The sequence below is a fragment of the Schistocerca americana genome, chromosome 2 (assembly GCF_021461395.2).
Source record: "Schistocerca americana isolate TAMUIC-IGC-003095 chromosome 2, iqSchAmer2.1, whole genome shotgun sequence".
Classification (NCBI taxonomy): Eukaryota; Metazoa; Arthropoda; class Insecta; order Orthoptera; family Acrididae; genus Schistocerca; species Schistocerca americana.
The window spans coordinates 873947036-873962798 of record NC_060120.1 but is presented as its reverse complement, the minus strand read 5'-3'; the positions used below and the strand labels follow the sequence as shown (position 1 = coordinate 873962798).

The 15763-nt window shown below is 41.4% G+C and overlaps 1 protein-coding gene across 1 annotated transcript in view; it reads left to right on the top strand.

The window, feature by feature from the left end:
* The first annotated feature begins 377 nt into the window (after nt 1-377).
* The window catches only part of LOC124594514 (glutathione S-transferase 1-1-like), a 30003-nt gene continuing 14617 nt past the window's right edge, over nt 378-15763 (top strand). Inside the window, exons 1-2 of the mRNA XM_047132887.1 lie at nt 378-395; nt 3961-4113. Of these exons, the coding sequence (XP_046988843.1) occupies nt 378-395; nt 3961-4113 (171 nt within the window). The remainder of the gene's footprint in view (nt 396-3960; nt 4114-15763) is intronic.

Below are 15763 nucleotides of genomic sequence, written 5' to 3'. Positions count from 1 at the left end.
GACTGTAGCGCCTAGAACTGCTCGGCTACAGCGGCCGGCAGGGGCACGTAAAATTCCGATTTAAAAATAATTTTGTTTGTAGCGGGCAACAAATCGGCAACATTGATTAATGCATGAAAGAAGTCATAAGCACTGTTTGTATGGGCCTCTACGCAACGCAAAAACGAAACTGCAAATATCTGCCAAAACACCGGAGAAAACGCGTCTCACCGCTCGTAGAGATACTCCGTATGTACATGTAGTTGCGAAAAATAAAGAATTGAAGAGTTCGGTTTCTTCAGGAGTATAGACTGGGAAGTTGCAACAGCCCAATTGATTGAAAAATTGAAATCTGAATGTAAATCAGATAGTAAGACAAGTATAATATGGTCGACTAAATGGTACTGATGCGAAAGGTAAATAATTTCCTCCTATTGACATTTTGTGCCTATGTTACGAGTATAATCTTCCGAAAAGTAATAATTCGTATGTCACAAATACTCTTCATTAAAAAGTAAAACTATAATTGCTCGCAGACAATTAGTTTAGCCATTTCTTAACTTTGTTACACGTAGAATTATATCCTCTAAATATAATAAGTGTATAACGGCTAAGCATATTTTAAGAAAAACGTAATGTTATGAAGGTGATTGTATTTTGGTCGTCTTTTGACGGAATACATTTAATATGGTACGATATCTACAAAACCATATTTCTTTGAAAATGATTTGAAGCGGAATGTTTAAGACACGTGGCATATAAAGCAATTGAGTTGAGAAACTTAATTTTAGACAGTATTGTATCAGTACATCGAGAAACATTTTTCACCATATTTCTTTACTTTGCTGTCATTATGTGCTCCAAGATGTTGAACGGTTTCCTTGCAACAGTGGATAGGTTACGTTTATAAATGTTTACGCGATCTACAAACGTAATATGTTACAATAATTTCACCCATGTTATTTTCTAAGCATATCGACAGAACGACTATAAAAATTACTACAGCTACTACTTAAGGAATTATTTTGTTCTAACATTCTGTGAGGTACTTGTACTATAAGACCTATAATGTTTAAGAGACGCTCGGATGCCGTTGTAGTAAATAATTCCCATTTTAATGAGCTTGATAAATTTTTATTTGTATGTGCTATCACTGAACACATGACCACATGGGAAAATAACATTTGGAAGAGCAGGCCCACAACTTTCGTCATTTGACATTTCCAAATTGATACTTATCTGAATTGATAAACATACTATTTGAACAAAGTGCATGAACAATACGCGCCAATTTAAATATGCTCTGCAATTCACCACATAAGATTAACCAACAATTAAAACCACTGGCACCATTGAGGAATTGAAAACATTTTTTGTAATTAAGAAAAAATTATCAAGATATCCCACCCCTTGAGGCTGTAAATTTACAGGTAATATTTAATGACAGCTAAATAAAAGATCTCCGTAAAAGAAATTCGCCAAACTATCAACAGACAATTTTGACATTAAGATAGCTAGACATAAATAGCCTTAAAAAACGATCTAAATCTGGACAAGTCGAACAACAAAAATGAAGCAATATTTGAATGATACAGAGTGACATTTGTTAAAACATTATTTACTGAAAGGCAGGATTTTAAAAAATAACCTTCAGTTTAAGGGAAAATTTTGTATGCAAGGCTCTGCCGTAGGAAACTTGTACAATTAGGCTCACTAGTAATCTGAGTGAAATAAGTATAACTGACTGAATTTAAAACGCACAGCAACATGAAAACACGACGTCTACATAGAGAGGGAGGCATTAAAACAGTAACCTTTAGGCGGCACAGCGAAAGGCTGATAAAACTCAACTTTATCTGTAGACAGGCGACATGAACAAACTTCTACACCACGGTGCGGCGCCGCCCAAACACAAGCCGATACCGCAAACACAGAGGTGTCACACCAACAGGCATCCCGATCGCGGCAGGCGCTCTACAACCACGCGAGAGCCCGAACTTCTGGAACACGATTTCCAAAAGCTGTCAGAAAGAATACCATAGTCTAAACACAGATAAATTAAGCCAACATAACTAAACCTCTTCTAACGTTACTCGCCAAAAGACGCCGTTAGAAATTAATTCAAAGAAACCAGAAAATTATTCATTCAGATGCGCATCTACAAATACGTTTACACGTTTTAAAATAACAATGAGTTTAAAACAAGAAAAATTTACAACACCACTCGTCAATGTACCTCAAAGTCCAAAGCTAATTTGAGCCAGACAAAAAGAAGTGAACAAATGAAAGTCCAGTAAACATACTTTAAATGTAAGGCCTTACCAATATAGATCCGGCAGAGGGCCGTTAGTGCAATCAGTGTCTTAGAAGATGCATAAGCCTTACACCTTTATAATTGATGGTATTTAGCATAACCTTTTAGCCACCAAGAAATACATCGAAGTCTTAAGCTTGCACAATAAGGTCCGAAGCAATTAAAACACACATTTACAATAGCCTCTAAAATCACAAAATTTCATTTTGAGAAAAACACATATCTGAAGAAAATAATAAATGAGATCCAACAAATCTTAAAATTGTCCGTAAGTACTAATCTATGTTCCGATTTTAAGTCACAACTTGGCCTATAAAGTCTCATAATTCTCAAAATCATACACGGTAAACTACACACACACCAATGGACTCTGAATAAACAGTATGGTAACTGCTCCATCAAAATGAACTGCAAAAAATCTCAGAGAGCCATGCAAGGCAGGAACCGAGTAAGCACACAGGTAAATACGAGTAATACCGGCCGTTTCACAAGAAGTGCTGTCCAGTCCAAACATTTGAAATTGCAGTCAACGACGGAAGGCCAAATCTGCAATTACAGCAGCCCAATACAATCGGGGGCGGCTCCCATCACCAATAACGGCGACCATTCGTCAAAGACACATTCTGGCTCATCAGCGCGCAGATGGTTTTAAAAACTGGCCACCGTCAGACAGCGTTGTACCCCAGGACTCGGCTCTTACTAACTCCAGGCGGGCGAGCAGTGCTTTCCTTCACGTGCTTAACGATAAGTAAGCTTTTTAGTGTACACTACAATCACACCATCTGCTGAGACGCCAGTAAGTCAGAAAAATAAACGAGCCAAAGACTCGACACTAGCCGGCAAGGCTCAGTATGAAAATCACTTTTAACGTTCGCTGTTACTCTAGGTTAGTTGTACAAGTACTGAAATACACAGATAACGTTTTTATCAAATGAATTCAGTTTAACGGTAAGGAATGTTATGGCATTTGTGTTAATTATCTGTTTCGCTCATCATGAGACTGCTCTGGGCAGATTAGTGCCCTTGGAGACATCCTTACTTCAGGCCAGATTAAATTGCACGGAGCTGATGTACATTACTTTTTACGCACGTGTTACTATAACGCATTAGGCAACAGATTGTACGTGCCGGACTAATCTTAAATTTCCTTTTAGCACTCTTTCTTTACATTACTGGAATCATTTCCTGCCACAGTCAAAACTACTTTAAGATTAAATTAAACTACCTTTTACTACACTTTGGCAAAAGTTATTACTAGAGAAGAACATACTTATTAATTTAAAACAATAATCAAGTTGTTGTTTCGCAATGAGACGTACATAAAACAATCTCTTGTGCGTGTGTTTCACAATTGCTGCAGTGCTGCTAACTTAAATACTATTTGAGAAAATAATTTAGTGTATAATTAGCGTACGAATAGAGGTTGTTCACTTGTCGCAAACTGCAAAAGACACTGTGTTTTAAATCAAACTGAAATTTTTTCCACAATTAATGATGCTACTACAAACTACGCCACACAGCATCTGCCCTTAATTTTTATATTTTGTTACCAGAATCACTACTTCCAATTTTCTCTTTAGAAGACAATACACAAAACTCACAAATTTTCTGAGGATTGTGGCTACCGTTGTAGAAATTAGTTATTTAACGTTCACTTCATTTTTCAGATACGACAATGGCTCCCCCGACTCTTTTACGACCATCCAATGAGCCCTCCATGTCGTCTGGTGCGTCTGGTGGCTGGTATCATCGGAGATGACCTGGAGGTAGTGGATGTAAAGGACTCTGGTATTGACATGAAGTCGACCGATATGTTGGAGGTAAAGTATGTGTTAACTGTTACCAAAATTAGTATACTTATAGGGTGCAAAAATATTTTTACGTACCTTGAGACACGAGACACTGTCTAAAGGCAGACTTTTTATTTTCTTTGAATGAGAAAGTAAGTACTTGGAAAGCTTTGTTATGACCCTGGTGAGCCTGTACACGCTATCCCCAGATGTAACACCAGTGGTCTGCTTTCTGTGCGGTCATGAGAGGTGTGTTTCAGACGTGTGGAGTCAGGGGACGATTTCGTGGTGTCCACTGTCTTGAGTTTTAACGTTTATCACTGAAACAGTAGGAATCTTTGCTAAAGTTCAACAGTCCCTTGATAACAGATTCAATTTTGGCTTGGACATTCATAGTGCAAATGCCAGGTCATTGCCATTGTAACAATGAGTTAGTAGTAAGAAAGTGTCTCGATAGGTAAATGGGTAGGTGTTAGACCAAAAGCCTCTGGTTCTACACAGAGACAGCAGTCGGATTTTTTCTGCCTCCTTTAGCATACGACAATTATATGTGTACATGAAAAATGCCAAATTGCCCCGTGGTTGGGTTCTGCGTAAGTCAGTTCGAAGACAAGGGCATACTAACTGCAACAAGACGTTCCCCAATTAAGTATTGCGTCAACCGTTAGGTTGTGGAGAGTATTACATACTTATTCCAATTATTTTCTGTCACAATAACAATCTCTGACCTCCACTTTCTTAGCTATAGTTGTTTATCTACGTGTACTTTTAATTACTATAAATTTGAAAATGTAGTTTTTATTTCTCTATATACACTACTGACCATGAAAATTGCTACACCAAGAAGAAATGCAGATTATAAACGGATATTCATTGGACAAATATATTATACTAGAACTGACATCTGATTGCATTTTCACGCTGTTTGGGTGCACAGATCCTGAAAAATTATTACCGGTACCCAGAACAACCACTTCTGACCGTAATAATGGCCTTGATACGCCTGGGCACTGAGTCAAACAGAGCTTGGATGGCGTGTACAGGTACAGCTGCCCATGCAGCTTCAACACGATGCCACAGCTCATCAAGAGTAGTGACTGGCGTATTGTGACGAGCCAGTTGCTCGGCCGCCATTGACCAGACGTTTTCAATTGGTGAGAGATCTGGAGACTGTGCTGGCCAGGGCAGCAATCGAACATTTTCTGTATCCAGAAAGGCCCGTACAGGACCTGCAAAATGCGGTCGTGCATTATCCTGCTGAAGTGTACGGTTTCGCAGGGATCGAATGAAGGGTAGAGCCATGGGTCGTAACACATCTAAAATGTAACGTCCACTGTTCAAAGTGCCGTCAATGCGAACAATAGGTGACGGAGACATGTAACCAATGGCACCCCATACCATCACGCCGGGTGATACGCCAGTATGACGATGACGAATACACGCTTCCAATGTGCGTTCACCGCGATGTCGCCAAACATGGATGCGACCATCATGACGCTGTAAACAGAACCTGAATTCATCCGAGAAAATGACGTTTTGCCATTCGTGCACCCAGGTTCGTCGTTGAGTACACCATCGCAGGCGCTCCTGTCTGTGATACAGCGTCAAGGGTAACCGCAGCCATGGTCTCCGAGCTGATAGTCCGTGCTGCTGCAAACGTCGTCGAACTGTTCGTGCAGATGCTTGTTGTCTTGCAAACGTCCCCATCTGTTGACTCAGCGATCGATCTGTTACAGCCATGCGGATAAGACGCCTGTCATCTCGACTGCTAGTAGTAATAATGAGCGTTATGGCATTGGTGGCCGGGAGACCCCTCGCGGGGCTGTTCGGCCGCCGCTCCGTAAGTTCTTCAACGCCAGTACGGCGACTTGCGAGTGAATGAGGATGAAATGATGTTGAAAGACACACAACACCCAGTCATCTCGAGGCAGAGAATATTCCTGCCCCGCCGGGAATCGAACCCGGGACCACGTGCCCGGGAAGCGAGAACGTTACCGCAAGACCACGAGCCGCGGACTCGACTGCTATTGATGCGATGCCGTTAGGATCCAGCACGGCGTTCCGTATTACCCTCCTGAACCCACCGATACCATATTCTGCTAACAGTCATTGGATCTCGACCAACGCGAGCAGCAGTGTCGCGATAGATAAACCGGAATAGCAACAGGCTAAAATCCGACCTTTATCAAAGTCGGAAACGTGATGGTACGCATTTCTCCTCCTTACACGAGGCATCGCAACAACGTTTCACCAGGCAACACCGGTCTACTGTTGTTTGTGTATGAGAAACCGGTTGGAAACTTTCCTCATGTCAGCACGTTGTAGGTGTCGCCACCGGCGCCAACCTTGTGTGAATGCTCTGAAAAGCTATTAATTTGGATATCACAGCATCTTCTTTCTGTCGGTTAAATTTCGCATCTTAGCACGTCATCTTCGTGGTGTAGCAATTTTAATGGCCATTAGTGTAGATACTGGACAGCAGTGGTGAGAGTCCACATTCTTGCATTATTCCTTTGCTTATCGTTTCATTCTTTTTGTGTTAGCATGGAATTGCTCTTCGATTTTTGTATGGATGATGAATTAATCTTCGGTCTCTGTATCATACTTTAAGGTTTCTTGAGAGCTCTGAACAGAAAGAACGGTTTTTCGATATCAGGGGAAGGGATTAGTAGCTCTGTAAGTGCTTGGTATATTCTCGTGTACTGTCATAACAGTTACTCGCTTTTCTCTGTGTCTTCTAATCATGAGCTAGTCGTGTAACAGCTATTTTCGTTCTAAACAGTATATAGTGATATTTAGTTAATACTTTGGAGCGTATGACACAATGTTCAATATAGGGTGGCCTTCATATTTTTTTAGCTCCTTTTATCGTAGGGTTTGCTATCAGGATAGTTTTCTCAAAATCTTTGGTAGCTTTCCTGATTTGTATATGTCATTATATACTAAGTATAAGGCTTTTGCCTTATTTCCTAAAGCTGGCAGAAGTCCACCTGAAAATTGACACTTTCCTAAAGCTTTTCGTGGATTAATCTCCCCTCACGCTTCGTTGAATTTCAAAGTATTACTGGTCTCAGTTCATCTCCTTATTCAGTTTGCTTTCCCTGCCTTTGGAATTCCCGACTCGGCTGTCCTTCATATATCTCCTCTTACAGTCATTCCATCTAAGAAATAAGTATTTTACTTCCGTTAAGACCGCTCGTACTTTGTATTCAGTACTCGGCGTAGCCTCTTATACTATTGTAAACTAATTACTCATTTCTGTAATAGTGTTGCTCTTTTTAGTTTTACTTATACATTCATTCTCAGCTCATGTGAATCTTTCCCCATTTCCAGGCATTAGACATGAGTACGTTCTTGTCTTTGGTTGTTAGAAAAGAGTGTCAGTAATTACAAGCAATTTGCTCGAATGAAATTCAGTGAGTTTCTCCCCTCTTTTAGTTCTATACCGAACAACATAAACTATTACTGTGTTGTGGTTTTTATCATCTCCACTGCTGCATTATAATGTCAGAGAAATATCAGACTATCTTTATCACTGACTCTAGCTCAGTGGCCGTCAAAATTCGACCCGAATCACGTATTAGTGCTACCCTCGGTTCTCAGCCGTATTTTATGATAACATGCATCTGGCAGCTAGCAGCTGAACCCAAAACCCCTAGCTGACGTTAAGAGCTTCTAAAGTGTGTAGTTTTCCTGATTCGTAAAAGAAAAATAAATAGCAAACTGAAGTAACATGAGTGCGTAATATAGAGACGGTCTCTACAAATGCGGTACATGTTTGTAGCAAGGAATATTATATTAAATTAAGGCTGTTGTAATACAACGCAGTGAGTAGAAGAAAAATGAATTCCAAACATTTAGCAACATAATGCATTTAAATATAAGCACGATTACTGTTATTAGTCAATTAATCATTCGGCCACACGGACTTAACAGCAACACTTCATCAAGCAATTATTGTGTCACACTTTTGGGGTCGATGAGGGTGGCAGCAGTCTGAATCAGAGAACAGTCGACATAAAGTATTACGAATGGTGCCGACTTTTAACGATCGGCACTTAGAGAAATGCTGCCAACTTAGCACCCTATACTATAATTAGTGTAGTGGGCCCTCATAACATACTAACTTTCCTTGGTTGACAATAAGAGCGGTAGATATACGGACCGAGGAGCCATTTCACAATGAAACTTCGTGGCAAATTAAAACTGTGTTCCGGACGGAGACTCGAACTCGGGACCTTTGCCTTCCGCGGGCAAGTGCTCTACCAACTGAGCTACCGAAGTACGACTCACGACCCCTCCTTACAGCTTCAATTCTGCCAGTACCTCGTCTCCTACCTACCAAACTTCACAGAGACTCTCCTGCAAACCTTGCAGAACTAGCACTCCTGAAAGAAAGGATATTGCGGAGACATGGCTTGGACACAGCCTGGGGGATGTTTCCAGAACGAGATTTTCGCTCTACAGCGGAGTGTGCGCTGATATGAAACTTATATGAAACTTCCTGGCAAATTAAAACTGTGTGCCGGACCGAGACTTGCTCAGGACCTTTGGCTTTCGCGGGCAAGTGCTCTACCAGGAAGTTTCATATCAGCGCACATTCCACTGCAGAGTGAAAATCTCATTTTGGAAACATTCCCCAGGCTATGGCTAAGCTATATCTCCGCAATATCCTTTCTTCCAGGAGTGTTAGTTCCTCAAGGTTCGCAGGAGAGCTTCTGTGAAGTTTGGAAGGTAGTAGATGAGGTACTGGCGAAACTGAAGTTGTGAGGAAGGGTCATGGGTCGTGCTTGGGTTGCTCAGTTGGTAGAGCACTTGCCCGCGAATGGCAAAGGTCCTGAGTTCGAGTCACCATCCGGCACACAGTTTTAATTTTCCGGGAAGTGCCATATCAGCACACACTCCGATGCAGAGTGAAAATCTCATTCTGGCACTTCACAATGTCAGTACTGGCTCTTGAGCAGAAAAGTTTGCCGACCACTGCTGTGCCTATTTGTAGTTCTCCCTCGCCTCTGTGTCCATGAAGATATGGGTACGTATGCTTGTATTAGCTATGCACCCTTTCGTTCAGTTTTTCTAACTGGGCCATGATTGATCTATCACCTTACCCCCATCTGTTATACACTTGAATACCAGGTTTTATTTTCCCAATATGAAATCTACACCGCTGGATCCTTGAGTGATACTCCACTGTCTGGCAAACGCTCTTCGCCGGTCCCTAATACGCAAATTATTAGTCTTTCCGTTTCTTCACATCCGCTACTGCTCTACTTTGCAATTACCTAACATCCTATGTTTCCAGTCGATTTGCTGTTTTTTATTTTAAGTTTTGTTTTAAAGTTCTTGTAGAGCTACGTCCGCTGGAGAGTCAGGTAGGTGGCTACTCTGATTGATTTCACGTAAGGAGAAGACATTATACAATTTTCTATGGGATTTAAATGGAGTGGTTTACCGTTCCCATCTCCTTTCCCATACCACTGACTAGTTCAGTGATTCTTCTGACTTTTAGGGTGGTTTTCCATCCTAAAGCAAAATAAGAGGGATGTATCAGCCTCAGCGAACGGAAAATGATAAACCATAGGGTCATAATGGTAGAGAGAGGAAAAGAGGGCAGTGCCATGAGCTGTTAACATAGAGCAGGGACCGAGCAACTGCCATAAAGAGTAGGCAAATCTCTGTCAGGTACCAATGACCCCGCAGAGCGCGCACGACCGAATAGAAATCGGGGCAGTTCCTTATCAATGGCATTCTCCAACTAATAAAAGATCAGTATTCGTCAGAGAGACAGCAGTCCGAAATTCAGATAATGTCCTTCGCTGCTATCAATTCGAGAAATGATAATATTAACATTGTTCACAGCTGAAGTTTTAACTTAATGATATTTACTTCTTATGTGTGACCATTTAAACTTTATTGTAAATTACGATACGTATCAGAATTGATTACCAAGAATCGGTGGCCTTTCAGGGATAGTAATTTGGTTTGATTCACTGTTCTTTCCCAATGGGATAGTAATTTGGTTTGACTCACTGTTCTTTCCCAATTTATTAACACTGATTTCAAACTGTGACGAAACTACAGTTCTACTGCATTCTGATTGTGGTAAAAGTGGAGTAGGATTCGAGAAATAATACATGACCATTTTATTAAATAATAAAGAAGTGACTCTTCAAACGTAGGTTACTTGAGAGGATATGTCTATTATGCATCAATTTCCTGTCTCTACTAACAGCCGCAAATTGTCGTTCTCTAATATTCGGACAGATATATATTCAAAGCTCCAGCAGCGTTCTCCGCAAATAAGTTTCTTTCCAAAGAAATTTTCACAGCTTTGAGCAGAAACGCGTGAGTGGAATCACTGGACAGTACTGCAAAGGTCTCACGATCAATCACTCGCACCTGCTCACGAGGAACCAGCCAACTAGCGCGCTAACAGTTCGAATGGTTCAAATGGCTCCAAGCACTATGGGACTTAACATCTGAGGTCATCAGTCCCTTAGACTTAGAACTACTTAAACCTAACTAACCTAAGGACATCGCACACATCCATGCCCGAGGCAGGATTCGAACCTGCGACTGTAGCAGCAGCGCGGTTTCGAACTGAAGCGTGTAGAACCGCTCGGCCACAGCGGCCGTAGCGCTAACAGTCTCCCACCTTCTTCACTACTAATAAGCGCACTGTGTTTTCACTATACACTGCATTTTCAAATTTGAAAAGATCGTGTACATGCCGAATAACAAAAAAGAATTTGTTAAATAAATGATACCAACTACTTCTCTCGGGATTTGCAAAATCCCACTGCACTTTATTCTACATAAACATCCTTTGTTTTAAGATATTAAGAGGTCGACCGCCTCACTATTCTTTGGACTTACTCACATCCGGCGTCACCCTGCATCTAAACGTAACGTATCTACCGAGCAGGCTCTCTCACTTTCTAGCATCCTCTAATTATTTCTGAATGCAGTAATTTCGTGATGAATCCGTAGATTTTCTTGTCGGGCGCGCAGTGCGCAGCGTTTTTTGGAAAAAAAATAACAAACGAAAAAAATCACAACACCAAAAAGTAATTAATGGAAACTAATTAAGCATTCATAAAACAGATCTCCACCCTGCCCTCCGACGAACTTTTTGTATCCCGCGTAGGTCTGCTCCTGTAAACTGAAGGGTAGGCCGAATGTAGGAAGTGAGTAGGAGCAGGAAAAGCAGAAGATCTCTCGGCACTGTTCTTAGAAATGGTTTTACTAAATCACAGTATTAACGGAATACATAACTTTGCACTGAGGTGCGAAGCCTTAGACCCGTTGTAAGTAGTACATAGTCTCAATAGCAAACGAAGTGTCCCGGCCGACTGCTCTTGATCAAATGGGCAGAATCTGGAGCGGAGCTCGTAGAGCTCTCCGCTCCGGCTAGAGTGCGCTGTCGTCGGTGTCTGTCGTAGTGCCAACCTAGCAGAGCTACCTGCGTTGTGGCATCGTAGCTATCGATACCACAGAGCTCTCGCTTGACATCAGTAAAGTCTCAATGGTTTGGGGTTAATGGAATGCACACTACAGGGCGTCTGGCTAGGAGATGTGCTTGAAGTAAACGATTTATAACAGTTGTGTCAATGTGGTGTCAACTGCTGTTCAAATTGCTGCTGCAGATGCATTACGATAAATCAGAGCCATACGCTGAACATGATTGTCTTCCTCTATCACGGCAGCCAGCAGTCATGTACAGCCGCTGCATTCCTCCCAAGCCTTCCTGCATTATCGCAGAAGGAAAACCCAGCTTCTTGTAGCCCTATTATACGTCTTCGTTCAAACTCAGTGAGGTGTTGATGATGGTACCGTTGTCAGCTTAAAGGGATTCTTGACTAACATCAACTCAGCACTTCCATTCTCAAGACCGTTACAGCTTGTATCTGAAGCAAAGCTGATTTACATCCTTATAGAGGCGTTACCAGCGCCACTCTTATACGACCGGTGCGAAATTTGAACAGACATCATCTTTCAAATGTAGAAACATGCCTGCCAACTTCCTGTGGCGTTCGCTGTGTTATTCAGTGGTTTGGTATTTAATTAATTTGTAAATGAAAATGATAATCTTATTTTATTACATTGAGTAATTACTAAATAATTTTTCTCCCGGCTAATGATTCGATCAAGTTGCTAAAGAACTCCAAGTTAACTTTGTGTTAAAGTGTTGTCTGTAAGTTGTGTGTCTCTAAATCACAGTTCATACAACAGATTCTATACAACTATTGATTATGTTGGTAACAGTTATCTTCAGCAAAATGATCATTAAAACAGCGAATATCAGCCGCGCACAACACTGACGTGTGTTACCTGAAACAATATTCTTCGCAACGCGCAACGCGTGCGTCATTAATTTCGGTTCCATACATCAGCAAGGGAAGTTTGTTATATGGATCGTGCTATGTAGACAGTTTTTAATGAACCAATCTGATTCGAATTATTTTCATTAAAATGTGTTCGGGACCACCGGAGCACATTTGTTTTTACACATTTTTATTACCTTCGGCATTTATGTCTGCAGAGTTGCGTAATTTGAATTTGCCGCTGAGATAATTGTTAAGATGGCGGCAGACAATTGATAGAGACTTTCTATTGTTAGAGAAAATTTAACAGGATAAGTGTTTGAAATGCTTATTAACCTGTACTTTCATATTGTGCACTATTTAGACTAATTTTCATCAAGCAAACCTTTGATTTTTTTCTAAGGAAAACACAGATAAAAACGCGATATAAATCGCTATCATCAATGACCGCGCTCCTTGCAGCGGAAAGAAAGAATTAACACAGATAATGCTTATTGAGAGAGGAAGTAAAGTTACAAATAATTATTCACTCATATTTATAGTAATAATGAACTCTATTCTCAAGTAATAATTAACAAATAATTACAATTTCTTAACAGACCTCAGTTTTATGTGCGTCTTGGGTCCGCAACCTACAAAAGCCAACCAACAAAAGGTAAAAACAAAGGAAGACAAACGCAGATCATAAAAGGATTTCATAATTATCATTGTCTTTGTATGATACACATCGATATGTCCAATTACATCATAAAATATTATATAAACAATTCATATTTATTTCACTGTTTCTTCATATGCCGGATAGATAATGTTTATAACTGTTCGAGGCATAATTTCCTCTCGTCACACTGTAGCTAAAATTTATCTCGTGGATGTTACATTCCGTTTATATCGCATAACTTCTTCTTGGTGTTACGATTGTTTTCCTTCGGTGTATTAGTGGACGTTCGAGGACACTTTCAGTGAGATGTCTGAATGTCTGCGGAGGAACGGCAGCCCAGACTTTCTGAACAGTAGAAACCAGAGAAAGTAGTGCTATTGAAGACTAGGGTATGCGGCTAATCCACGTTATGCCCCTTTTCAAAGGTTCTCCATTGGGTTCAGTTTGGAACTCTGGGTAGGTCAGTTCATTTCAAGACTGTTATTGTCCACAAACCACTGTCTCACAGTTGCTGCTTTATGATAGGGTGGACTGTCATGCTCGGTCAAACAGTTGCTATCTCCAAATACTTGAACTATTGTATGCAATACACAATGCTGCAAAATGTGTTCATATCAATCCGCTTTAAGCATTTTCTTAGGCGTAAGAAAGAGGTCACAACCTAACCATGAAAAAGTGACGTTCTACAGGTATTCACCAAACTCTAAGACTACCATGGGATTTCCACGAGTTATAGCGTGCTTGTTCCGTCGGGCGCTCAGCGTTGTCCAGTTACTGCCGCACCGTATTGAGTAGAGTAGATATCTGCTGCTTCTGGAACTGAAATATCTACATTAGCTGTGTGGCATCGAACGCTTGCGGCTGTGGCGCCTGAGAAGGGGCAGGATAGGCGGGGTGGCATTCTGGAAGGGACAAAGGCAAGGCAAGCAGACAAAATAAGGACAAAGCAAAGAAAATTTCTGCAACGTTCAAATGAAAACACTGATTAGCAGGAACGACAAGAAACTGTTAAAGCAAATGAATGCCCCTGCAAATAAAAGACAAGAGAGAATTAAGGCGCCAACAAACACAAAATGCTTTGGCTGTCAGGCGCGGGATTAGTGCGGAACTCCTCGCTGCCAGTGTGGGCTCCTGCCCACTCGTCTCTTATAAGATGCCTAAAGGATGCTGCTTTCTCGGATAGCAATACAACAATTCAAGCAAATCACATTAATGGGTTTTACTACAATAAAGTAGATTGACAATACTTAAATGGCTCTGAGCACTATGGGACTCAACTGCTGAGGTCATTAGTCCCCTAGAACTTAGAACTAGTTAAACCTAACTAACCTAAGGACATCACAAACATCCATGCCCGAGGCAGGATTCGAACCTGCGACCGTAGCGGTCTTTCGGTTCCAGACTGCAGCGCCTTTAATCGCACGGCCACTTCGGCCGGCGACAATACTTAAATTTCGTTTACAAGATCGTGTCGTAAGCGAATGGCGACAGCAAACAATCAATGTCTTTCGCGATATACAAAGTGGTTTCTTCTAGTGTCCGTCTTCTACTGTCCGGCCGAGGCTGGCAGGAGCGGTGCTTATATTCTCTTCTGCATTATACAGGGATGTTTGGATAGTTTTGATCAGATAGTGTACAAACACTTGAAAACTCTGTAAAGCGGCCTAGTCGACCCAGGCTAACACGAAACGGGGAGGAAGGGGTTCCACTCAAGTAAAAAATCACAAGCCACATTAGTCCCCAGCACGCAAGTAAACCGGTGCAAAAGGTCCGACACGCGTACACCACTTCCGATCCAGCTTCAAACTGCCAGCTTTGTTTCTTTACTTTATTGTTATTTTATTTCCCCGCGAAGGAGCAGGCTATCAGCGGATAAAACCACTCCCCAGCCAAAGGTTTTATGCTTACACTGCAAATTTTGTGGAAATGGATGTCCGGTTTGCACAGAATGGTTTGGCAGTCAGGGGCTTGTATTTTTAGCCAGTAAGCAGATCGTAATAATACTTAGGAAGTATACTTTTGTGCGATCATGCACTTTCTTGAATGGAGCAATACCTATTGACATTAACAAACTAAAAGTGGGGTAATTTAGAATGTCAGTGGGGTCTGTTGCAGGATTCTAGTACCAGTCCTTTACGAGATAACCGTATTCTGAAAAGTTTCCACACCAATACTTGTTTGTGCCATTTTACTTGCGTAGTTGCTAGGTACGACGTTGTTATGTTTGCTTACAGTGTGATTGTGTGTTTCTTGAGTGCATTGCAACTTGCTAGTCAGTTAGAGTGTGACAATCTTAGCAGTAAGTCGTGGATGGGGGATCGTATTTACCAGTGCAGAGAAAGCCGACATGCTCGTAGTGTATGGAGATTGTAGGAAGAAGGAAGTGCATTCTTGTACGCTGTGTGCACTAAGATATCCCAATAGACGTCAACCATCTCGGCAGTTATTTATCGACGTTCTCAACGTGAAAGTGGTAGTGTAACACCTACACAACGGCAGGGAAGCAAATAAGTGACGACAGAAGAGAGGGAGATTAATGTTCCTGCTGCTCTTGAAGCTGACCCTCACGTTAGTTCCCGCGCAATCGCAAAAGGATGTGGCAGAATCAGGCCAGTGTCCTACTCATTTTCCGTCGATACAAGTTCCATCTCTGTCCATCTAGAGCTGCATAGCCACGATTATGAGACTCATGGTA